Source organism: Symphodus melops (genome assembly GCF_947650265.1).
Source record: "Symphodus melops genome assembly, chromosome: 21".
NCBI classification, from domain to species: domain Eukaryota; kingdom Metazoa; phylum Chordata; class Actinopteri; order Labriformes; family Labridae; genus Symphodus; species Symphodus melops.
Genome location: NC_136711.1, coordinates 13,527,297 through 13,553,386, shown reverse-complemented (window position 1 = coordinate 13,553,386; position 26,090 = coordinate 13,527,297). Strand labels below are relative to the sequence as shown.

General features: G+C 42.2%; 1 protein-coding gene across 2 annotated transcripts in view; it reads right to left on the bottom strand.

Annotated features, from left to right (window-relative positions):
• adkb (adenosine kinase b) overlaps positions 1 to 26,090 on the bottom strand; it is a 111,929-nt gene that overhangs the window by 26,133 nt on the left and 59,706 nt on the right. For both annotated transcript variants that reach the window (XM_079372789.1, XM_079372790.1), the window contains one exon: positions 4,629 to 4,799. In XM_079372789.1, coding sequence (XP_079228915.1) covers positions 4,629 to 4,799 — 171 coding nt within the window. The remainder of the gene's footprint in view (positions 1 to 4,628; positions 4,800 to 26,090) is intronic.

Sequence of the window (26,090 nt, the reverse complement as noted above, 5' to 3'; positions counted from 1 at the left end):
AAGGAGAGCAGCAGCTAATACTGCATGTCTTTTCCTCCTATGACACACTGTGATTGTTCCGCTTCGCTTGCTTTTCGAGATGCTTCTGTGTTCGTCCTCCCAGTTGGCCTGTGGGGCCTTGTGAATAAACACATGGAGGTTAATGTCTCATGTTCTTCGCTGTTCTCTGCAGACAGCTCTGACAGGACGAGAGAGAGAGAGAGAGAGAGAGAGAGAGATAGAAGAGCCTTAAAGGAAAAGCTGTTTCAGTAATACGCTAATCTGGCTCTCACATCTCTTTGTTTAAGGTACAGAGAAGGGATATTTTCCCCGAGACGTACACCTCGAGTCCGCTGTGGGTGAGCTGTCAAGGGGAAATTCTTTCTCCTATTCTTTTTTTGAGAGAGAGAGAGAGAGAGAGAGAGAGAGAGAGAGAGAGAGAGAGAGAGAGAGAGAGAGAGAGAGAGAGAGAGAGAGAGAGAGAGAGAGAGAGAGAGAGAGAGAGAGAGAGAGAGAGAGAGAGAGAGAGAGAGAGAGAGAGAGAGAGAGAGAGAGAGAGAGAGAGAGAGAGAGAGAGAGAGAGAGAGAGAGAGAGAGAGAGAGCATCCCTCATACCCTTAGGGGCCTTTAGTGAACCTGCCATCATGCACACATACTGACAGCAGAGAGCACGCACTTTCCCGGTAACGCACACGTCACAGAGGCGATAAACAGCCACAGGCCTTGCCACAGAGATAAGGCTTCCAAGCAGTCTTTCAAACAAACAAAGCCAAATGATGAATCTGGGGAGATGTTAAGAAACGACGCCATGTTGCCAATGTATCTCCTCCGCCTGACTTTTTTTTTTCCATCCACACAAACACACACATACATATATATACACTTGCACACCCACTTCAGCCTGTCCTGGAAAAATCATTAGAGCCCCCGCCGCCCCACACACACTGCATGCAGATGGAGAAAAACAGGGCTGAGAGCCAAAACGCCTGAGGGGCTTTTCATGACAGTAACCTTCTGTAGAGCTGCTTGTATCCCTCCACCTAGATCATGCAGAGGTGCTGAGGGATGGATTGGGGAAAATAAGCGAGATAACCATTCAAAATATTAGACGAGGAGGAACATTCGCACAAAGTACAGGGGAGGAAGAAATCCGTGTCATTTTGCTCTCATGGCCTGGAGAGACGGAGGGCTAAATGCTCTTTTAAAACAGCTTGAACATTGAAATAATGATGGCTCCTTTCGCCTCGGCAAAGCACATTAATACACAGCCGAATGCCATTTCCACTTTTGTTAAATGGCTCACCTATTGAGTATTCAATTACAATGGCTGTCTCCTGTTAGAAGACGGGGCTGGGACCCATAAAAATAAGCTTCCTCTGAGTGTAGAGCTGCATTGGATGGGGAAGGAGAGGCATGTCGAGCTCCTCTAACGGGAGGGTTTATGATGTTAATGGCAAGAAAGCAAGAGGGTTGCCGAGTATTGACTGTGGGGCGGAAAAAGAGCGCCTCACCTTATGTGTAATAAGGACGCACAATTAGACAGATTAGAAAAATGCTCATGAAATGGTCTAAATTGAAAAAGCCATGAATCCTTGCTTTAAAAAAAAAAAACATCAGTCAGGGTGATTAATAGAGCCTTGATTAATCGTTCCATTTGTCTATGATACGTCTTATATTCCACAATACTAATCCGCCAGTAATGGTCCAATCCTTTCCTGCCATTGTGTGGTTTTATCTCTTACGCTCAAATAGCAAAAGCAAATTGTGGCTAATTTTATCGGCGAATCCACTGGCATGTGGTTTTTCCAGCGGTAATGATTCCCTCATTCGGGCCTAATTAACTGCAGCCATTAAACGGAGGGAAATGTAATGCCCTGGGTTCCATGTCAGGTAGTCAGAGGAGGACAGCACAGGAGGACTCAATTAAAGCCTGCACTGTTCCCAGGTTATCACACGACATGTTTGCCAATTAAGTGAAGTAGCGTCTGATGTCTGTCTCCATCTCAGAGGCCATAACAACGAAGAAATGCCGTCGTTAGCCTCTCAACCCCCCCCCCCCTCCCCCCACCACCTAGTGAAAGGAACAGACACTACACTATGCCCCAAAAAGGCAGTAATTACAGGACGGATGGGAGGCTGTTATATAAGTACGAGGCTGCTGATAGGCTGGGGAGGGCCAGCTGATGCCCAGTTTCAAACAAGTACCTGCAGGATTCAGTTACAGCAGCAAGAGTGGAACTCAGTCATGCTTTAGAGTCTGTGGTGTTGAATGACTTTTTTGGGATTCTTAAATGATCAAAAGGGAACAAAAACCTACCTGAAATGAGATCCTAATGAATTCTCATACACGTCAGTCTCGCCCAAAATTATTATTAGTCACTTTTAAAGCTGCTTTAAAACATATTTTTCCCCAAGAGTGTGCGGCTCTGTATCGTGACTCAGTGAGTGTGGGAGAGGGAGGCAGAGACAGGCAGACACATTAGCCTTCCCTTATGGCTCTTTCTGCAAGGCTATAGGAGTCAGTCTGCATGATCCTGACTGTCACTGACTTGTTATGAAAGCATCGCGGGCGGAGGCTGATCCATCACTTTGGGGGATGGAAGCCGGGGTGAGAGAACGGCTGAAGGGGGGGGATGTTGGATGGGCGAGCGGAGGCGAAAGCAGCCCTGTTGCCTGTCACTCACCATGCACCACTGCATGACCGCCAACCTTGTCTGGCTTGTGCACAATGGGAGGTCCAGCGCTTGACTGTATGAGCAGTCATTCCCCGAGCACCCCCCCCTCATCTCTCCCAGCAGCTAGCACAGAGGAAGGCCAAAAGGAGTCAAAACACTCTGGACAGGCATTAGTCCTATATAGACCCCAGAAGACCTCACTGCTTGAGGCCACTGAGGACTGAATATCTGTTCTGTTTCCCACTCCATCTCCTTTGTTGGCGGGGTTCAAATCCAGAGAGCAAGCCCTGACAGAGCCTCCAAAAGATAATCTCCTTCAACAAACATACATTGCAATTATCCAGAGTCATTAAACTGTAATGACTGGAGGTGTATGCAAACAGCTACAGTACCACCCACCTGAAAATACATAACGCTTGCAAAATCGACATCATGGTTTAGGAGACAGAATCGTCCCTCACAGCAATTAGAGAACCAGAGAGAACCAAGAGAGAGGGGTGCATATGTAAAAATGAGGTTTTATGTTTGGGGAGGAAAGAAAAGAGACAGAGAAAAGCTGAAGTCAGCAAAGGCAATAAATCCTCAAATGCTGAGCAGTTTCTCCCAGTTCTGTCCTCGTCTGTGAACCCCATCTTTAAACCAAAAGACAGGCCTCTGTTTCTTAGCTTTAGCAGTGGGGAGGCGAGCTCAGTCCACTCTTGTTCTCTACCCCTCCCGCCAAAAGTGTAGTTTGTCCAGGCGGTGCCTCCGAGTCAAGCTCAGCTGCTCTGTTAGAGGATACTTCCCAGCAACCCCATGGTCTGTGACCACAGCTTGACCTCCAGCCGGCTACTCGCTTCCACTGAGCCGAGAAAAAAAAAAAAATCGATGGATCAAGCGGCATGAAATGGTGACGCAATTGAGATGAATGATTACTGGCCTAATTCCTATTCATCTCTTTATGGGACAGTGATAAGTGGAAAGTTAAATGGGTACTGAAGAGAAATGAGACCAATGAGTGAAATGAAACAGTGGACATGGCATTTTGATTTTGCTCAAGGTGAGAGGAGGTAATGTTAAACTATAAAGCACTCAGAGGGCACATACTGTAGACCTCTACCTAGACTGAACACTCCTTTGAATTCATTATCTTAATGATAGAAAATATCCCAAAGTATCTAACTGTATCCAGCTCTTGGACCTGCATTTCACAGAAACATAAATGCTAATTGGCTTTTTTGCAGAATTAAGGTTTTTAGGAGAAACCCTAAATCCTGATTCAGAATGTAAGGATTGTAAAAGGATGCTTTCAGCCATTGCTGCCACTCAATTCATCCACATTTTAATTGGTTCAGATGAATTGCAGCTTAAATGTAATCTGCTATTTTCACTTGTATTTGGATTATAAGAGGTAAGACAAAAACAAAAAATTAATACAGATGTCAAGGGATGTATTCAATTTGGTGAGTATTTGTTAAGTTGTGTACGATAAGCGATTAAAAAAAACAAAGATTATATCTGGCTAGCTAAGACATCCACAACCTCAGAGCAACTAGCATAGATTTAAGGGTATAGAACATTAAGCTAAATGCTAATATGCTAACAATTAAAACATTTACATACAGATTCTAGCAGGTTTTAGGTTAGATGTATTTACCACCTGGACCGAATAGATGAAAGGCCTACGTGGACATATCAACTGACACATAGCCAGTATGGTTAAAAATGGGATCATAAACAATTTTTTATGGGCAATTTGTAATGTTGTACTGTAAAATATTTTATAGCAGCATTGGACATGGTAACTTTAACAGGTTTCTGAAACATCTAACTTACACAATAAATCCTTAATAATGAAATATAACTGTAGAACAATAAATATAAGCCTAAAGTAGATGTAAAAAATTATATATCACATGGACGCCCATTTAAATCAATGCTATGAGCTAGCAAACTGGTCTGAAGAGGCCTGAACAGATGTGTTATTGCTCTTACCGTCTCGTTGCCAAACAAGATGTCGACGTAGGGCATGACCTGCATCAAGGGCTCTTTAAAGAACTGGCTGATGAAAGGAGCTGAGAGGTTCATGCAGAAGATTTTGTTGTTTTCTGAGGCGTGCTTCGCCACCTTCAGGATGGAGTCCGGGGACACAGTCAGGAAGAAACCCTGAAAACAAGAAAAGTATTTCTTTATACTACGGTTTTAACAGTTGTAACTAAAACAAGCAGATTTATCTGAACAGTAGCGTTGTGAGGGCAGCTTTATCTGTGTTTTGACAGCACAATATGGTCCAGAATAGACGACATGAACTACAGGCTACTAGAACTAAAACACTTGAAACTGCTAATTTGTGGGTTCTGGAGTCTGACAAGGCAATTTTCATGTGACAAAACTTGGTTGTATTGAAACAACACAGGAGTCAAAAGGGAGAAAAAAAAGCAGCTGCAGTGCTGAAACATTTATCTGAAATAGTTTCTCAGAACATACACAGAGCAACAAAGCAGAGGAAAAAGGGCAGGAAAAAATCCATCTAGGACAAAGCCTGTGGCTGGGCTCCAAGGCTCGTACTGGAGGAAGCAACATGCACGTATCCGATGATAGGGCAAACAAAAGTCTCGTCTGGACTCTCCTTACTTGGAAACAAGAGAGGCAGGTCCACTCATTGTGTGAATGAATACAAATCAGGTAAGAAAACACCTTTGTGTTTCAGGTGGAAACCTGAAGCGAGACTCTCCTGCAAGCCACACAAAAACACTCCTCCTTTGATACTGATCTTCTTAACCTTGTTTTTCAGCAACAAGCTGCTCTGTAAAACCACTGTGTCACAATAGGGGTAAAGGGTAGGGGGAGAGAGGAAAGGAAAGTTTCAGCACAGTGATACATTTAATCTTGCTGAAAAGCTTCCATTGTGGGCTACAGTGCAGTTCCCATTAAAGCAAGATGACATTTGAAGCAACAGAGTAGCGACCTCTATGAAAAAGAAAAGCGAATAATGCTGATGAATGGAGGGTGACTCTACTTAATCAAATGTACAAGGTATTACAATACATCAGTGCTATGCAGGTGAATTCTTTATTACACATTCATGCTGTCAGTCACTCTCCAGGCAGACTTTCTTGTTCCTCTGCGGTGCTCCATGTCCTGTGGGTTTTTTTGGGAAATATCTTAAAGTTAAAAGTCCAGGTCAGCGCCTGTAGCTGCGGTGTCACAGTACCATCTGTCGGGGGCTAAAAAGGTGTTTTAAACGGAACTGAGAGCACAAAAGCTCCTCACTCTGGGCTAATGGCCCATCACTGACCCTGACATTTTCCTTTTGCGGTGTGCCAACGTGTCAGAGGAAGAGGAGATTGTTTTCTGACACAAATGGTCTTTTTTTTTTTTTTTTTGGTAGTTGAAAATAAACTGTCGTGGTTTCCGTAATGTTAACACTGATCAAAGGCTGGTGGCTCGATCAAATATCCTGAGAGGCGGTGAACTTTAAAAAGCCATGCCATGGCCTCTCTAATCACACACTGGCTCTGTGTAATTTACTTCAAGCTTCACTCACTACAAATGCCTTTGCCTTCACATTACATTGGACAGAACGGTTACACAAAAACTAACTATGAATCAACTACATCCATGTGATGCTAAATTATAGCCTAATCAAGCACTTACTGATCAAAACCCCTTTGGCTACAGATCAAGAGATTACATTCAATTTATTGGGAACAACAATTGGGCATGTACTGCCAATGCCACATGTACCGTCTACATGATTATAACATCTATTACACATGTGGCAAACGCTGTGTGAAATAATGTTCTGCCATTTGTCCCTACAGCTCTAGGTTTATGTTAGTAACAGTAGGTGCATCGATGAAGAGAACAAAATCTATCTACAACATAAGAACACAAAAAAGTTTCACTGCTGACTTAGATCTCTTAAGTATATAGCTGTCTTTGCAGATTTACACCGTCCTCCGTTTAAAACCTCTTTGTGCATCTCTGTGTTTTAAGTCTAGATAATAATACAGGAATCTCGTTCATAAAAATCACACAGCCCATTTTTCCACGAACCAAATGTTGGGACTAGTTCCAGTGGCCTGTCGAGGGGGAAAAAAGCCTCAGTCTGAGCCATGTGAAATTCCAGTTCCCATCAGTGGTCCCTGCTGTCTACGAAACAAGAGGAGTTAAGTCTTTAGTGCTGCGGTGCAGATCATGTATCAAGAATACCAGATCCAGTTTCCCAGGTGTCAGGGAGTTCTGTGAAGTGGGGTGACTATCGCATTTCCAGGTCAAGATGATCAAAGCTCTGGGTACACTTGGTACAATTTCCAGCCAGCCAAAACATTCAATAAAGCATTCGGAGATGCTTTTTTTCCTGGCAGACAATAATGCGGAGCGATGTTTTGGCCGTGTCAAGCGGTAATTTGAGGGAAGAGTTGGAAAGGCAGGGTATCCATTTTCAATGTTTACCCTAAAAAGAGGAACAACTTCCACTTTACTCACACAAAGAAAATGCCTAAATGCTACTCTGAGATGAAATTAGTGGTAATTTAACCATAGAGGTCTTAAGCTACACAGCAGCAGCAGCACGCTATCACACTTTCCCTGTGTTGTATCAGTGTTTTCCCCGAGGCTGCTGCTCACATCTGAAAAGGCTGGGTGTGATGGATGGCACCATGTCAGCAGGCTTAAAATAAAAGTGGACATCTGAAGGGTAAAAATGATCTATTTTGGGAAGGGCATTTTCATTTGTACCACCAGCAGCAGCAGCAGCAGCAGCAGCAGAGGTGGTCATGGAAAAGGAAGAGGGTTTTTTTTTTTTCCACTCCTGGTCTATTTTAATTCTGCAGGGATGAGAAGGAGTGCTCAAAGTACTGTGTCATGACGGTTTTTGTTTGACACTTTCTATTACTCAGGAATGATGGAGGATATTTAACACATCACCACTTCAGTGAAAAGAGTAATTATGGCCACTGCAATCAAATCCCCAGATCTTAATCAAGTTTATTTATGCAGCCAGACATCACAAGTTTCTATGAGGAGGGTTTTAACGTCGTAAGAAATCCTCATATCGGATCTGATCACTATTTTATGTCACAAAAATACACAACTGAATATGCTTAGGGAAGTTGGTTGTAGTGAAATAAGATGCTCTTTGGTTCCCCTGTAAGTAGCTTTTTAGCATCTTTTTCTCTCATTGTAGCGATTTTGACAACAAAACACTTCACTGTTTTGGTTCAGTCTGACTGCTCTCATTAGAGTTCTTTCCAGACGGAGGACACAGATGTTTTCAGTAAAAAAAAAAAAAAAAAAAAAAAAAAAGCTCTGATAATCCCACTGTACTTTACCTGCTTGGTAACCAAACAGCAGACGGGCTCGGTTAGGGACTAGCTGGAGAACATAGTGAAGCATTTAGCAGCTAAAGAGCCAGATATTTCCCTCAGGACTTGATTAGTATTGAGGAGACCAAACAAAAACTAGTAGGAAAGTGAATATTGAACTACCACTTGCCAAGTACAAAACAAATCATTATGTTTCTCCATGTCTGCTGGGTATGTAAAATTGGGTAATTTTCTTAGCGCTTTGCCATAAGCAATGTATTATAAGAATGTATGTTAGAGTTGTGTTTGCCTCTTGTTTCACTGCCTCAGAATGCCTATAGAGCATGGAGCGTAAAGCAGACGTAGACGTAGCCTCCAGTCCTAAAGAGTGAAGCTAATCAGATAATGCCTGTTCTTCCATTCCTCCCATGGCTAACAGGTTTTGAATCCACTGAATCCTGATTGAAGTACAACTGCCCTGAGGAGGGATACGGTTCCTGTTTTGATGTGATCTCAGGTCAGGTCTTACCACTTTTAACGTTTACCTTGGCTTACCTCTTGACCTTTGTTGCCTGATAGCAACGGGCAACAAAATTCAATCTTCTAGCCGTGTGCGCTGACCCCGTTTAGCACAATGCAAGACTACAAGCCTACAAACGTCATTATTGATATGCTACACTGCTCACAGATTGCTATCCTGCTGATTTATTACACATCTGTTTACTAAATTGATGCTGTGATACCACATCTTTCTTCTCACAAGTATGTAAAAGTACTCAAGGAAGAACCACAATGGAGCATTGCGACGCTGACTTCATGTATTCATCAGGATGTAAAATGTGTCTCATTTTGTAAAGTGACTTTGTTACAAGTGGTTTTACGGGGGAGTTTATTCTTGTGATAAAGTCCTCGTTGTCATGAGAGCCCTGTGAGCTAACCAAGAGTATTTCAAAGCTTTTCAAAAGCTGCCCAGGCTATGCTACCCCTGTCATTACCATAGACAGCCCCCCATCATGCTCTCTGGTGCACAGGGTTCATTACACAGAATTAGATGTCACACAGATCAGAGCGCGCGTGAGGCCACACACTGCTCTCCTCCTCAGTTATCTCTGTAAAGCACCATTGCGAGGTGGATCGATAGCTGAGGTTTGGAGCTTCATTAGCTCAGTATGACTCCATCGCCATCAAGACACCTCTGGCACGCTACGCTAGCGTTGCGAGATATATTTTACTCCCCGATTCCTGAAGGGTCCTGCTGTTTTACACACAAACACACAGGGGCAAACAAGACCATCGCACATGACGAGGGTGGGTGTGGGTCCGGGTGGGGATATGTGTCAGTCTGCGGCTCGATAAACAGGAGAGAAAAGAAAGCACACAAACAAACCGAGGTAAGTGATTAATGGTGTCGCAAAGTGCCTTGAGTGGCGGGAAAAAAATTACAAGGATGAAAAGAGCTCATTTGAAGGCTTTTCATTTCAAAGGAAGACGAGTGGCGAACGAGCGAGAAAGCAGCTGGGATTTTCACAATGCTAATGATGTTTTGTTTGCATTGAAAGGGCCAGTTGGTTTCATTTAGAAACAAGTTCAATTAAGAGAAAGAGGGGGGGGAAAAAAAGAGAAGACAAATCAGCAACAAGCTGGTGACCTGATTCAGCATTCCTGCTACTTTTAGATGTTTGATCTGACTGCGAGGCAATTCAACCGCGCTGATAGCATCTGCCTCTTCTTCATCTTCTTCTTCTTCTTCCCTTTCCATTAAGAATCATGTTCTGGTGCAGCTTATCAGACATCTAGGAATTCATCCACTTCTTCTGGAGGGAGGCCAGCTGTACTGGAAACAGAAGGGAAGGGCTTCTTAAAAGCTGCTTGGAGATGAGGGAAGAGGGGCTATCATGTCAGCTAGGATCTCTGGGGCAACATAAATGTGCCACAAACGCTGGATTTAACAACTGGGCATAGACATCACTTACTAACTCCTGCAGTATTTATTTCCTGAAAACATTTTCTCTGCTTTAAATATTACCCAGTTTTACAGCTAGTGGATATTTCCCCCCAAAGTCTTAAAAGTCTCTCTTGTGAAATATAGATGGAAGTCGGAAGGTCGTGGCAATAACCAAACATACCTGGCCAAGGTCGTATTAATGAGTGAGGATAAAACAAGACATTAGAGCCAACCACAGAGCACTTGAGGGGAGCGTGTGTCACACTACCAGCCTGCAATTTGTACAACCATCAGGGACCGTAATTACATTAACCTCAGACGCCTCCACTCTGTAAAGTAATGGATCTGTTAGAAAGAAAAAAAAACCCCCTCAACTTTAAGGTTAAGGGTTTGTTGGCATCACAACATTAGAAGAATTGGTTTGATTTGAGCCGTATCTCACTAAAAGTAATTTGAGATCAGCTTCAGGGTCTTTTTAAATGGTTGCCTTTTGCTCTCCTGTTAAACTCCACAGTTCCAAAAAAATGTGTTGGCTAGGGGAAGAGGCCAGCCTGAGCGGAGAGCGCGGGATGCCAAGGAATGTACTTAAGATCTAAAACAGACAAGATTTAGAGCCAAGAGCATTTAAATGCCAATACTAATCCACAAAATAATTCACCGCATAGCGCAATCTGACTCTCCCTTACAGATACCATATGTTACCTCCATGAGGAGATGAAACGCAAAAAAAGAAGAAAAAAAATCCATGCCAGAGGAGTGTTGTCTTGGTAATGAAAAAGAAAACCATGCCTCTCTCTCTTTATTCTCTGAAGCTAGTCTATATTTCTGCTCTCCCCGGTTCCTTCTGTTGTTCTTGCCTCCTTCAGTGGGAGATTAGCCCAGAACAAACTGTTTGGTTTGCAGGGAGTTAAAATTTGCTAATGCATACACTCTCAAGTGTCCTTGTGTGCCACACTGCACTTAATTAGCATTTTAGTGTGAGCAGTTCTCTCTCCTTCAGTACCTCTGAAGGGGAAACATCACTCCGATGCACACAAAAACACACATATCCACTCTCGGAGTCAAGTTGAGCTCCTGTAGTTTCTTACACGATTGGAGAGCTGGGTGGGGAGTGGGGGGGTCGATTGTAGGGTGGGCGAGTTAGTGGAAAAATGGAATAAAAGTATGCGATGTGAAAACAGATGTCGGGGTTGCAGAGTTGTCTCTTCAGAATTGGCTTGAAAGGACGTATTAATATATGGGTCAGATGTATAAAGCAGAGGTTCAGTATCAAGAGTGTCGACGCCAAAGAGGGGTTTCGAGTTTCAGTGCCACAGAGGTTGTGCGCAGACAGAAACCAAATCTCCACAGACATCCCTGCTGCTGGGAAGTGAACATTTCCAAATGTGCCACTCTGTGGATGTAAATGAATTACAGCACTTAGCTCCAACACTAAAATGAGGAGCCGAGGAGACAATCTTTCACTGTTCGCAGGCACTCCGGTGAAAGCTAGCGCACCAGGTTGGAAAATTACAGGTAATTGCTGAAGCCATTGAATCCAGTTTGGTTTTGGTTGAAAGACTAAAATAACAAAGCTCTGATTGCTGAAAAGACAAGGGCAGGGAGCTGGGAGGCCCTGTTGCTAAGAGTTAATTTGATACATATTTCTCCCCCTTGAAATGTCTGAGGTACTGGCAAGAGACGGCCAAAAAAAAAAAAAAAAAAAAAAAAAAACTGAGTGAGAGGGAGGGTGAGACCCCCGCTCTCCCTGCAAATACTATCCATCTGCCATATTACATTTAAGCAGCATGAGAAGCTAAGGGAGCGCCCTTGCACAATATTGTGTGAAGGCTGTCAAACTCAATGCAGGAGCTCGGTGCCCGCTGCTCAGAGCCGAGGACACGGGCCGCTTAAATTCAGTCTAATAATAACTTCTGACTGTGCGCTCAGCACCAGCAAAAGAGGAGAACACGTGGCAGAAAAAGTACTTTTAATTATTCATGCATGTTGAGAAAAAAAAAAAAAAAACAACCTCTAATTGAAACTGTAATATCACGGCCGTCGGATGAAAAACACCAACAGCGAAGAACAGCTTTTTCCCTGATCGTTGAATTATAATTTAAAATGAGTATGTAGAGTGAAAAGTTAGAGCAGATTTTAAGCATAAACAAAAATCTATCGTTTTCCAAACATGGATTCCTAAATGTCTCTAAATTGCCACTTTAGGTTGTTCCGATGATTTTTGGGTGGTAGTACAGCAAATTCGTTTGTCAAAAAAAAACTTTGGAGACCTAAAAGAATTTTTTAAGAATTACCTTTCCTTACCTTTATTCACTCGTATGAGTCAAGTTTAGCCAAGGAAATAGTCGTATCCGTAAGCTCTCCGTCCTGTTCAGCCAGTCTTTTCTTAGGTATAACTTCAGTCACATTCAGTCCAATCACAACAACACGGGGCGGGTAAAATAATGACTAATGTTAGAGGAGCCTACTGCTTGCTCCTAGTTGGTAACAACCAAGATGTCCGTCACTTACGTAGAATGTTCTGAACCTGATATAGCATTAATATTAAACCCACCAGATAGAAGTTCAAGTTGCATGAATTCAAAGTTGATGTAGGAAATAGTAATCAGGCGTTAATAAGTAATTCAATCAAGAAGTTTTACTTTTTTCGGTAGTATTGTCAATACGTTGGAGAACAGCCGAGAAATTTGCGACTTGGTTCCTCGATGCCAGAATTTTTTCTGGCTTAAATTGATCGATCTATGTCTTACCAGGATGACGTAATCAACGTTTACACAAGTGTATACGAGTAATAATCCCCTCTGCTACTTGGAAACAGATATCTGAGAGTAAAATAGGCGTGCTGTGCCGTTTGATAACTCTTAGAAAGGTATTTGAGCCTTGATTAATCTTTCCGTGAAACTTTAAAGAAAATGTGTTTCATTTTCAGTTAATCTTCAGTGTAAAAAAAAATTCACTGAAATATTGAGAATTCTTGCAGTTATAAAGTAAAGACCGATGATGATCCACTGGATAATCTAACAGAATTATCATCAGACTACAAAACAGATACTGACTATTTTATATTATAGATTTATTACTGATTTGCCAGACAATCCGACTGTAATTCTATATGTAAAGAGGTTTGATTAACGACATGTGTTTGGTCTCAACAATTTGAGCCTAAACATATTCAGTTTGCAGTCCTGCATAAACATAAAAAAGCACAACATTTTTACACTGGTGAGCTGAAAATGACAACATTGGACTCATAGCTTGTTTAAGATCTGGATGATCACATCTGTCCATATGTGTTACAAGGTCTAGTTTCAAAGTAATAAATACCTACTGAGCTCAAACAACGATCTGAGCGTTTGTGCACCCTGGTGACACGACACGGTCTGAACACTCACTACCTACATTGCAACAGCGCTAAAAATCATGCTGAAAAAAAAATATAAAAATCAATCGCCTGCAGGCAAGAAGTGTGAACTCTCATACCTTAAGCCCAATTTCCCTGAGAGTGGCGGTCCTAAATCAAATCAAGCCAAGCCAATGCACCGTGGAATTATGCAAAAACTGACATGGCTATTTAAAATGACAACTTCTTAAGAAATACTGTCAAGGCCAGGAAACTTTAGAGCTTGTTTATTCACTCCACATGTTTTTATCTTCCTGGTGCCGTGATGATGTCAGGTCGGATTTTCGTTGTTTTCAGTGAGACCAAGTGGGAGAAATATATTTAGTAGAGAGGAGGGTGCAAACATGCAAAGGAGGAGTCACGTATACGAAAGAACAAGTTCTAGAAAAACTTTTGTTACTGTGGCTGATAAGATCGTGGGAAATTAATGTTGGTGAAAACTGGATATTGGCTTAAAAACATCAACAGAAAATCTAAGCTCTTCCTGCATTGTAAGTTATTCAAAGCTCTTCTCCAATGGGGCTTTACAGACATTTTCCTCCCAACAACCCCTCAAATACTTTGCTCTGTATGGAACTAGAGTGGTTCCCACTTCAGAGTGAAATCTTAAGATGAGATGAATTTAATCACAGCTAGAAAATATAAGTCTTCCTGAGCATCAAACAAAACCTGAAAATCCCAAAACTCAGATGCTGCTTGTAGGCGTCCGCGGTGTCTGCCAAAAGCACAAGTAACAGGGTGAAGCGCCGTGTTAGATGTTCAATTCAAATTTGTAAGAGGCATAAGCACGCCACTTGCCATCAAGAATTCTGACTGCTAGACTTATTAGCTAAAGGGTGGTTAATATTTCCCTTCAGTGGGGCTAAACTAGGACCTATGAACTCTGGGGACTTGTTTCGTGAAGATGTCGAGTTGTGTTCGTGTACAATACAAGTTTGGACTTATCCAGTCCAAAGTCAAGTTTTAGACAAAGCTAAGACTGAATGTAGCTGTCCTGTCACATGGTTCACAAAGCTGTTTTTATCTCAATCATTAGACTATTCTTTTTTACATTTTCTTCGTGTGTGTATTTTGAGGCTGGTTGTAGACATTTTAAACCAAGTATTTGAGTAAAAAAAAAAAACTTTTAGTCACACTTCATATCAGAGTCCTTGTAATAAGTGCCTGATAAAAGTCGAGGGTCCTGTACGTCTTATATGTGTTATTTCACACAATAACATAGACAAACAGCATCCCATTGTCATATATAAGACAGTTATCAGCATATAATACTAACTTTAACAGTTAAACCACGTGAGTGTGTCAATCAAAGTAAGTAAGTAAGTTTTAACTTTTGTTAATGGTAGTAAATTAAAAATAGGAAAAAGCTCAAATACGTAATACTTCAGGGGGCATCTTTTTTCCTGTAGTGAGTATTAATTCATACTTCATATGCAAATTATGCCTTACTGGGGTAATTAAATCTGATGTTATATTTGTTCACAGGGTAACACATTCTTAAAAACAAATCCAATTTGGTATAATTACAGACATGCTACTAAATACATAGTCCCAGTATGCACACATGCACAGACATGACCAAGGGAGATGCATTAGTAGAGCGATGTCAGAGTTTGGCTGCGTGCCAGAGCAGTTCGTGGCGGTTCAGTGCCTTGCTCAAGAGCATCTCGACGAAGTACTCAGGAAGTGGCCTGGCACCTCTCCGGTTACCAGACCAACTTCCATACCTGGACTTGAACCAGCCACACTTTGGTTCCCAACCCAAAGTGGCAATCCCATGGTTTGGTGCCTACGGACTGAGCTACTGCCGCCCCCTTTATCAACATACATAAGGCTATTTATATATTTGATCCAGCAGCTGAGTGAAAATTTTTTTTTACTGTTGATTAGCCTGTAGTGAAGTACAGTATTTACTATCTTGATAATGCAACAAAAAGACTCAGTTAAGCTAGTTAAATAAACTCCATACCTTTGTAATAATGAAGTTCTGCTAAAAAGGCTTTAATTATGATTGTAAAGATGCAGAGAAACTGCAAGCACCGATTCATTTAAAGACTCCTTTTTTATCTCAGAAAAAACATGTTAATGAAGCTATTATCAACACTTATAGTCAAACTAACACATTTTACAGCTCTTTTAAAGACATAACACCTAACAGCTGTTAAAGACAAACTCATAAGGCTCCTCTGATATACAGCACATATTTAAACGTTATAAAGTTATAAAAATAGAACTAAATTCATGCGTTTTTTTATAAGCCACACAGCTTGCTTGTTTTCATTGCACTCTCTTGCACTAAACTTTTTTTTATTCATTATTTGTTTCGTAAAACTTCAGATTCAACCATTAAGGTCTTGTAAATATTAAGCAATTCAACAAGCACTCACACTGGTTTGAAACCCTTTTTTAATCCACATATTACCAATAAAACAAAATGGTCCACTCCATGTGGATTATAAACCTCTTTATCCGAGACCACAGTGAAGTCCAGTCACTCTGCCGCCTGATTCATCACGACGAGAGCCTCTCAGACGGACACGAGAGTCAAACTCAGCTTATGCGGCCGCGTCCATTTACCTACATTTCCAAAGCACTCCCGATTTTTTCGAAGTGGTGCTGCCTAAATGAGACACACAGGATATGGAGTGCTACAAAGGAAATGTGTGAATCATCCCTAAAATAATAAAGTGTAAGGACTGGACAGGAGAATTCTCCTCTTCAAAGACAAAGGAACATTAACAAAAAATGTGCTACATAACATGTCAGTCTGGTTGAGGAGTATCCATTACTTAATATACACCCACACTTCTTAGAGCTTAGCCGCAACATGAAAAATTACCACTTAGGGGGAAAAATAAACGTATAAAGCTAGTCTGAGGAGCAGGAGGTGGAAGGTTGCCTTCTAATTGCTGCAGGGAAGAGAAACCATGTTAGAGTAAACAAAGTCTGATCGATGGTGGGGATTATATCAGAAAGAGCCTTTGGCCTTTGGCCAAGACGAGCAAACACACTGGTCTCTGTCTCTGCTACAGATGGAAAAAAAAAAAAGCTGAGGCAAAAAGCTGGTGAGTTAAAAGCATTATATTTCACAGAGAGGGGGGTGTAGATAGACCATAGTACAATGCCAGATATGACATGTAGCCAACTGTATCACTTCTTGCTATTTGTATCAGACAGAAATGCCAATAGATAAGAGGGCAGTGTTGTGAGTTTGATGGAAGGCTGTTCTGGCTGGGGGCTTAGCTTTGGGTCAGGCTATACTCCCACGGCGCAGCAGAGCTGTGTGTGAAAGCTCTCCATCACCACACGCACAAGTTCAACGCGCTGTTAGCTGGTCACGGCCGGGAAGAAATGTATTCCGTATACTCTGGGATTCAATGGTGGCAATTGCAATTCACATAAGCCACTTAAGGAAATCTGCAGGGGGAGAGAAAAAGGTATGAAAAGGAAAAAAAAAAAAAGTGAGAGGGGGGCTTACGAGTTATTGGAGCCTTTTAAACACGGAGGCTCCTCATCAGGCGATGGTTCCTTTTTTCACAGAGTCTTGTAAATGAGTTCACTCCACTGCCTTTAAAACCCCATGTAAGAGGTATTAAATGTGAAAATAACATAATTCATTAGCTCTGTCTGCAACATGTTTAACTTGAAGATGTGATTCTGGGAGAAGTGCTTTGGTCTCAGTAGCAAGGATTTGTTTTTTTTATTATTAAAATGCAACTAAGTATGTGCATATTTAAGCTATTCTTTCAGAATGCCATTCACCACAAAATGACTTCTGAATCCATTTAGTGACTCACTTCAATTTGTGATTTGTATTAATGACGCGTGTATTGCTTTCTTCCACATCCAACAGGGCTTGTGTTCTGTTAAATTTCCCCGTAATATTCATGTCGATAAGCAGGTGACGACTTGGAGAAAAGGCCTGATTATATTTGCTAATCCCCCAAAGAAATTAGGTTGAGATTGATGAAAGCATGCATATACTCCTCCACAAAGCCTTGGGAGTCTCTAAAAAGCTGTTACCATGGTGGTATCCCATTAGAATAACAAACATTTCCCCTGGATGTTTAACATCGCTTCCCAGTGAGCACAGCCCCCCCCCCCCCCCTTCTCTCTCTCACTCTCTCTCTCTCTCTCAAGCACCTGCCTTCACATTTTCCACTTCTAAAATTCCACCAGTCGCTTGGAAAAAAAAATAAAAAAAATAAAAAGAGAACAGGGGTGAAATATGAAATGCAGTTGCGAGAAAACTTGAGTGCCAAAAAAAGGACTTTTCTTCAAACCCCGTAATAACTTTCCATGGGAATAGGGAGAAACTTAAAAAGAATAACACTTCCCCTTGATTTTCTACTCCTACCACTTTTTTAAGCAGGCAGTGAATTTCCTGGAGTGATAAGGGCTTAGCCAATGTAATCCTCAGAGGACCCTTCTCTGGCATGCCAGGAATCAAGAAACCTTTCCCTCTAAAAAAAAAAAAAAAAGTAGAAAAAGACAGAGGCAACAGTAGGTTTGGGAACAAGAAAGAGAGGCACAGCCAGCGTGCCATCTCCCTCACATGCGGGCAAATGCAAATTAGCATATGTGGAAAGAGCAGCCGGACTCGCCTCAGCTGGAGATCAACAGAGGAATATTGATATGACAATGCGAGGGGCTTCCCTGACACAGACAGCAGGGGCCACCGAGGAAGCTCTAATTGGCCTCATGCAAAGACAAGGAGGAGGAGGGGGGGGCACCCATAAATGTTTCACACAGATTGATTCATTATCAGTTTGCTCGACAGGCTGGGTGGGCCTCGTAAAAGTGAACCATCTTGAACTTGTAGCATGTAAGTCACTGTCACCGCTGCTGGACAGAATATATCATCCCGACCTTTCACTTCACATATTGAAATGAGAGCAGCTAACATGACTGGCCACACCGCAGGACGACTTCTCTTGCATTTCAAAAAACTCAGGAGTGGAAGGATGGTGCGGAGATAGGTGACAGTGCAAGGGAAAGTATTAATAATTTACGAGTTTCTCCTCTGTCAGGATATGCCAAGCTATGATGTGCTGCCTTTTTTTTCTCCCTACATCAAACGTCAAAGCAGGGTGGCAGGTTTGAGGTATAAATATTCTCTTGATTAAAGAGCAACTGTATGTGCAAAGATATTCTGTATGTGTCGTCATTAAGACTTCAACACTTAGCTTTCACTTCCATATATATATATATATATATATATATATATATATATATATATATATATATATTTCACATGCAATTGCTGCCATTTCAACTGTTGTATCGAGCTAGATGAAGGATTTTGAGTCAGCAAAACAGTTTAAAGCTCCTATTTGGAACTTTTAATGTGCGTTTGGCGCCGCCTGTGGTCAAAATTGGAACTAATCTCATTACTGATGTTGTGGTCTTCATTCATAAATAGTCTTCATAAATAGTTCTGATAATAAGAAAAAAACGTCTGTCTTTAAAAGTTAAAAAAATATGAACAAAGTAATATTAAAAACATAACGTAATGTAAACAAGTTGTTTTGACAGGATGCTGTTCATCACCTTTCCTGACATCTACTCAGCAGCAGAGATTATAGGTTTAAAAAAATAAATGTCATGGATCAGAATAGAATATATAGACGTAATCGATCTTCTCACTGGTGGTCTCTTTTACTAATGTAGGTCATATAGAGGCATGACTTGGAGTTCTAAAGTCGTCACTGGGACTTTATAGCTACCTTAAAGCAACTTTATTTTGAGTTGATTCTGGCGCCCCCCTGGGGACAGAACTTTAAGTTGAACAAATTCTGCTTATTTTTAATTGTCTTATTTCTTCTTATTGTGACTTGCTTTTGTAGACCGAATACTGTAGATATATTATAAGAAGTCTGTTACACATTTTAACAACTCCTTATTGTACGTTAAACTTTCTCCCATCTCTGCCTGCCGCCTCTGAGCCGGGAAACTCTGCCTCCTTTATTCAGTGTTTACCTTGTTTTAGCTGCTTGATATATTTGTTCTGGTGAGGAGAAAAGCTATGTGCATAATTTAGCTCGAAGTACACAACTTTCTAAATGATGCACTCTGGAGTGTCTACTTGAGGCTGGCTCCCAGCACCAGAGACCAAATTAGAGCCCAAATTAAAATGCACAATTTTACAGCAGAAATAAACAGCCTGGCTCAAAAACAACATTGGTCTCCATTTCTTGTACTTAGTTTGAAAAAACTGTATGGGGAGGAGGGGGGGGATTTATAAAGGGTGACCTTACCTCCAATTATACACACATAATTAGGACATTATCATGAGCGTGGCTAGTTTTAGCAGGTGGTAATGTTGTAGTCTCAACTTCCCTATTCGCCTATTTTTAGCTTAGAAAAGGTTCGTTTGAGTCAGCGTGTCCAATATGGCGACAATCATCTCTGGGCTTCATCACACCTTTTCAAAAATTAACAGGTGGTGTCACTGAGACCACATTCATGTTCTACACTGTCATTGGGGAAAACGTGTGATTAATTCAGCTCCCAATTACAGACTCGTAAACACTGAGGGTCATTTTAAGATTCACCTCTTTTTGCTAATCCTGCGGAGCTGTGTGTGCAAAAACACATTCAATAAAAAAAAAAAAGAGGGAGCATAAATTTGAATCTAAAACAAATCTACCAACAAATCAAATATAAATCTATGACTTCAAGTGCAAAACCGTAATTGACAAGCCAAATGTTTAACGAATAAATCAGTTTAATAGCTCTTGTAACCACTGGTTTACATTGATGCATAATTAATGGCTTCTGTAACATTACACTGTAAAGCTCACACACTATCCCACTCTAACAGGTTGTTACAAGAAAAGTCGTAAAATGTTACAGCCAAACTCTCTACCGTTGACTAATGTGGGGAAACGGACGTTTTTGCACGATGATTAATGTGCCCACAATTATTCAATATCCCACAAAAACTAATCTGAGTGTTAAAAGAGAACTGCAGGCTTCACAGACACACAGAGCCGCTCAAGATCACTGGCAGCCATTTAAGAGCCGTGAGAAAGGCAGTTGAGCAACTCGGCTTCTCGCTGGGTGGTTGGTTACATGTGGTTGACACATTTGCATCTTCAAAGATGCGCACAGACAAACTCAATATGTGTGAGAATGTCTGGGCGGCATGTGGAAAACCCCAGTCCCTTCCTCTGAAGAGGTTTCCACCCCCTCTCGAAGACTAGAAGACGACATTTTGAGGTCCTTTATCTGTCGAGCAGTTGCTTCAACAGCAAAGACGTAAACATGTCGCTTGGACTGGATGCACAGAAAACGGTGCGGCGCTGTCTGCTCGGCACCAAAGTGAATAGACGCTGCAGGAAACTACAAATCAGGAGCCATTACACAGCAACAAATATGACAGGAACAGTGCTGCGCATTATTCGAGCTTCAAGACTCATTCACTCAGTGTCTCTTTCAATGAGCGTGAACAATGCAAGCAGAGTGCGCATTGTGCTGCAGAGCAGGAGACCGTTCCTCTGAATTGAGGCTAAATTACAAAAGAGGCCTGTGCAAATTAGATGTGATGTCTTCATAATACGTCTGAAGTGTCAGCTTCTCCAGAAAACCTATCCCCAGGCTACACTCACGGATCGACGCTTTGAACTTCCAATTATTGCTGCCAAACCGCTGCAATCACAGCACTGTAAAACAATCATTCGAGCTTTACAAAAGGCGAAGGATCAATGTTGAAACAGTTGCTGGCAATGACAGGGTTACAGACTTAAAGGCTGCTTTTGTAGAAGATGTAGTTAATCTATATCTGCAAGGAGCAGAGATATCCGCTTTGGCATTGAACATAGTGGGTGTGTAAATCTTTTTTTTTTTTCCCTTCTTCATGAATGAAGTCCTGGAAGAAGATTAATATTTCTAAAAAGTGTTTGTAGTGGTTTTAATCCTGAGAGACCATTTGTTACAGATGAAGGAAGAGGACCAGAGGGAAACTGCCGTATTTCAAGAGGAACCATCCAGAAGCGTGCGCCCTCCTGTGATATTTATTTGGTGAGGGAAAATATTCAAAAGGCTGTCACAGTTTCTGTACGATTAGAGCGCATAGAGGACGCATGGAAGAAAAAACACAAACACCAAACAGGATCTGGCAATGCGTGCAACAGTTTCCAGGCAATTTTGAATTACAAGAAGTCTCTCATTTATGCCCTTTAAAGAGGAAAAAGAAAAAAATTAACTGTGCAATTTGGGACACATTTAAAAGCAACGAGGGGGTCAAATGGCAACTGTGAGAAAAACTGAATAAAAGTTCAGGCGGGGTGACCGGGGTCGAACATCTCTGATGAACCGGAAAAAAAGTGACCAAAACATTTGCGTGGAAATAAAACGGATCCCGAGGGAGAGGCAGGAACAAATAAAATAACACTTCCTGTAAACACTGACTTAGAATTATTTACTCACAACTCCAAACATTAGAAGCGCCTCGATTAAGTCTTGTTTATATTTCCCCCCAACGAGAGAGAGAGTAATATACATGGGACGTCAAGTTGAGATGCATCAATATTGTCTCCACAACTGCGCCTGCTACATAATTAATATACACTCTGACATGACATGGATATGATATGACAGGGGTATCAGAGGCAAAGAGTTAGAAGAAGAGCGGAGTGGATGCATTTTTCATGAACTGCAGAGCTCCCCGGCCAAAAGTTCTAGACATGATGTTTCAGATTCTGAGAAAAAAAAAGGAAAAAAAAGAAGAGGGCAAGAGAGGAAAATATGAGGCTGAATGAAAACAAACCTGGGCTCTTTATATATGCACTCATTCTGACATGTCCACATCTCTGATCACACATCCAGAGGTCGACTTTGATCAGCCTCGAGTCTCCCTCTTGGCAATAGGGATTGGGGGTGCTGCTAAAAAAAAAAAAAAAAAACACCCAGCAAATGTAATACAACACTCCTTCATCTTTTTACTTCAGCTGATGTCTCAACATCTGATGTGCTGTGACGTTGCTACTGCAGCTGATACTTAATAAATGTGAAGGCTGGGTTCCTTTAAGGGGAGCGTTTTCCATTTCTTTCACTTTTCTTCTCCAGATTGGTGGAGCTATAAATAGCTTCGATTTCTAGTTCTGTAGGGAGAAGGAAAAAAAAGAAAAAGAAAAACCCTACACAGGTGTAGAGAAGAATTCATTTTGCTGTGTATTTGGACAGGGCTGCTCTGCCCTGCCAACTGGGAGATGGGGGCGGGGGGTGGGTGGGGGGGGCCTTACAGGGGCCATTCCTCCTGATTCGGAGCCATTACCACCCCACTGTCACTGCCAGTCTGTCCCTTCACCCATCACAGAGCCCACAGCGGACCCACAGCCCATCTCAAACCTCACAACTAAATCACATTCTACGCACAAACGGCCGGGGCCATGCAGCATCTACTGTATCTAATCTAATCTGTCCATCTCCTGTGTCCCCACACAGGCATCAAGACACACACACACACGCACACAAATACACTTTGTAAGTCTCTGGAAAGGCAGGCCAGCGTCTCAGCACCTCAATCATGTACATTTCCGCTGTGTGTGGTGAAACAAGAGTCGGTAATGCAAATCAGAAATCAGGATTTGCCTCCATAATTGGGGCTTTATCAGCTCATTAAGAAACAGGCAGGCATCGCTCAAATGAGCATGCACTATTCCCATTAAAAAGCTCCAAAGGAGAGAGCACTTAGAAACTATCAACACAAGTCCTTGGGAGAGAGAGTGAAGCAGCTGTGATTGATAAGGTTACTATCTTGTCAGCTAGAGAGAGAGAAAAAAAAAACACCTCAGGGAAACAGCAATTTAGCAGAAAGAACAGAGTGAATGTTCTCAGGTGGCCCTGATGGCCACTTGGCTGCCCCTCACTGCCATTATGCCCGGCACAAAATGGCACATCTTATTAAAAATTTGACAGATTTATTATTACAGTTGTTTAACCTCTTTATAATCAAATCATGTTAGGGGTTCAAGGAGACTCTCCGCCACTGAATCACAATCATTTTAGCGTGATTTAAATTCTCAGTGTGGCTGGCCTATGTTACCCCATTGAGGCATATTTCCAATTTACATCCAGTTTATCCAAGTCCAGAAGACACAGGGGGTATCTTAAGAATAATATGAATAAACCACTTTTGCACTTAAGTTCTTGTGTAACCCCCCCCCCCCCCATCCCATAAAAACTGATTTGAACAGCTATTAGATTGTGTCAAAGGAAATGACAGGGTACATAGTGTGTGTTCGGCACTCATCTGGCCCTTGTGGTACAAACTGTACCGCGAACACTCACAGATCTGAGTGGCAGGAAACAAATGTATCACTATTGAAGTAAGAGACCACATTAATCCCACAGTCTCCGCCTGACAGACAGGGAGCTGACGTGCTGGCATATTGTGTTTCATGTACAGTAATTGCAGCAGCTCAAAGTGCTCGGAGGTGAGATCTGAGCGTACTGTATGACGATGAAGAAGCGTGTCATTGGGCCTGCAGGGAGAGGACTGTCATTAGCTACAGGACGTTGATGATTGAGTAACACTTTCATACTGCTGCAGAGGAAAAACAACCCGATGCCTTCAGCAAAATCGATACAGTTTGAGCCGTCGGAATGCAAATAGCGACTATTCTGGCTGCATGACACAGGATGATGCACCATTACTTATTCTGGCTCCATTCAATGTCATCATTAGCCTTTACAGAGTCAAATCCGCTCAATAAAGGGCATTATTTCCAAAAGGATAAGCGCTGCATTAATCCTTTTATGCTGCTTTCAGCAGGGTTGAGTCTCCCATAGCTAATATTAATGTACTAGGTGTCAAGAGTGAGATGGCTAATCCTGATAACACAGGATGTACAGTCAACTTTGCAGATGGCTATCTGCCCCGGACTAGAGCTCCTAATAGGCGCAGGAACAGGATGTGCTTTTAAAGCCGCACTTCCCGAATGTCGTCTTCAAAGAAAACGATAATTTTCAACGGGGCTTTCTGAACTGAGAAGATAAGCCAGAGAACGGGGGAGGACAAAATAAAAATGATGCTCGCCTCAGAGAGGAAAAATAGCTTCCTGATATAGTCCTAGCTCCCTCTTTAAAGCTGACACCTAGAACATACAGTTTATCAATTATACATGAAGCCAGAATCCATCTTCTGTTGGCAGCTTGTTTGGATCCGGCCCGAGCCCTCTCTGTGGTGAAATGTGTCTGGGAGCCCCCATCCCTCCTGTCGCCTCCCCCCCCCCCCCCCCACACACTCGCAGCCTGTCCTTAAATCAATCCCTTTTTAGGCCTGAATTTATTTTTCCTGTAACAAATCTGTCTTGGCAAATGATGTCACATAAGAGGGGAGAATGACAGCCTGATGTCTATGCAGGGAACATCAACCTTGCTCCAGCAGCCTCCTCCCAAGGTGAGTAATCACGCTGAGGAGCGGTGCAGTGTGTGGATGCCAGCCAGAGTCCAAACAAACCCAGAGTCTGTTGCTCAAGATAAACAAACCAATTAGGGGGAAGGCATGTTATTCCTCAGTTGGTAGGATATTTGCTAGATGGAAAATAATCAATGCATTCTTATTTCCACAGGGTGAAGCCGAAAAAGTCCTGAGCTGAATAAAATCTAGGCTGAGGGGGAGAGTGAAATTATTCATTAGAAAAAATAAATAATGGGACTAAACTAGCTACTAGTCATGTAATTAATCCATGCAGGCTCAGTGGAGAGAGCAGAGCACAGAGGGGAAGATTCATCATAGCTTTTTCGCCCCTCGCTCCCAGGGATACATGCCCTTCTTGTGTGGATGAGTCAGCTTACATCTTCTGACAATTGTGAGCCGAGGGCTTTGTCAAAAGGAACCACAGTTATTGTTTTGATTGGTTCCCCCTTGTTATGTTGGGAGCGCAAAATGCTTTCAAATGTGATTGCGCCACAGCATCTGAAAATAAGGCACGCACATATAGAACATCAAAAAGGAAGATGTCTGCTTTTTATTTGCAGAGGACAATCATTTGGCACTTTGGCGTCCCGCCACTCTGGAACAAGCAGTCCTATCAGTAATTGCAAGAAGCGACCCTGTTGGCCAGCCGGAGCATTAGACGACTGGGCTCACGGTGCATGACATTCAAGCTGGCCAATAACGGCGGACATGCTAATCAAAGTGGCTCTGGCCTCCCGATCACAGTGTGACTGGAGGACTCGGTCGGGGTGGATGTGCAGCTGCACTGGCATCAATTCCACTCTGCCCCCTCAGGGCCCGGGCACCAGGCTCACCACTGGCACAAGAGTTTAGATGCCGAGGAAAATAAGAAAAAAAGAAAAAAAAAATGGCGGAGGGACGCTGACAACACCAGACATGAAAAATAAATCACAGCCAGCTAGTTAGCATGGCATGGAGAGTGGGAAAGAGGAAGAGAGAGAGAGGCGCAGGGAGGAAAGGGAGGGGGGGGAGAACTGGGTTAAGAGATTTAATGTGCTCCTGAAAATCTGACACTTGCCAGAGGTCCAAATGTTCCACCAGAGCAACGGCAGCCCTGCGGGCTAAGTCTCTATAAAGCCTCACAAAGCTGCTTACAATATACACTTGAGAAACAATAGATAAGGTCAGAGTACTAGCTATGTCTGAGTGGGACCGTGTATGAAAAAATAAACACTTTCTCACTGCACATGCTAACCCCAGACGTGTTTACTGAGAGCCAGAGAGATAGACGTCTGCTGCTGTTGTAAACATTTCAAATAACAAGAACAACCAACAAATACAGTAAGTATCTTATTTTATGCACTCAATGATTCCAGCCTTTCAAATACTTAAATAACTA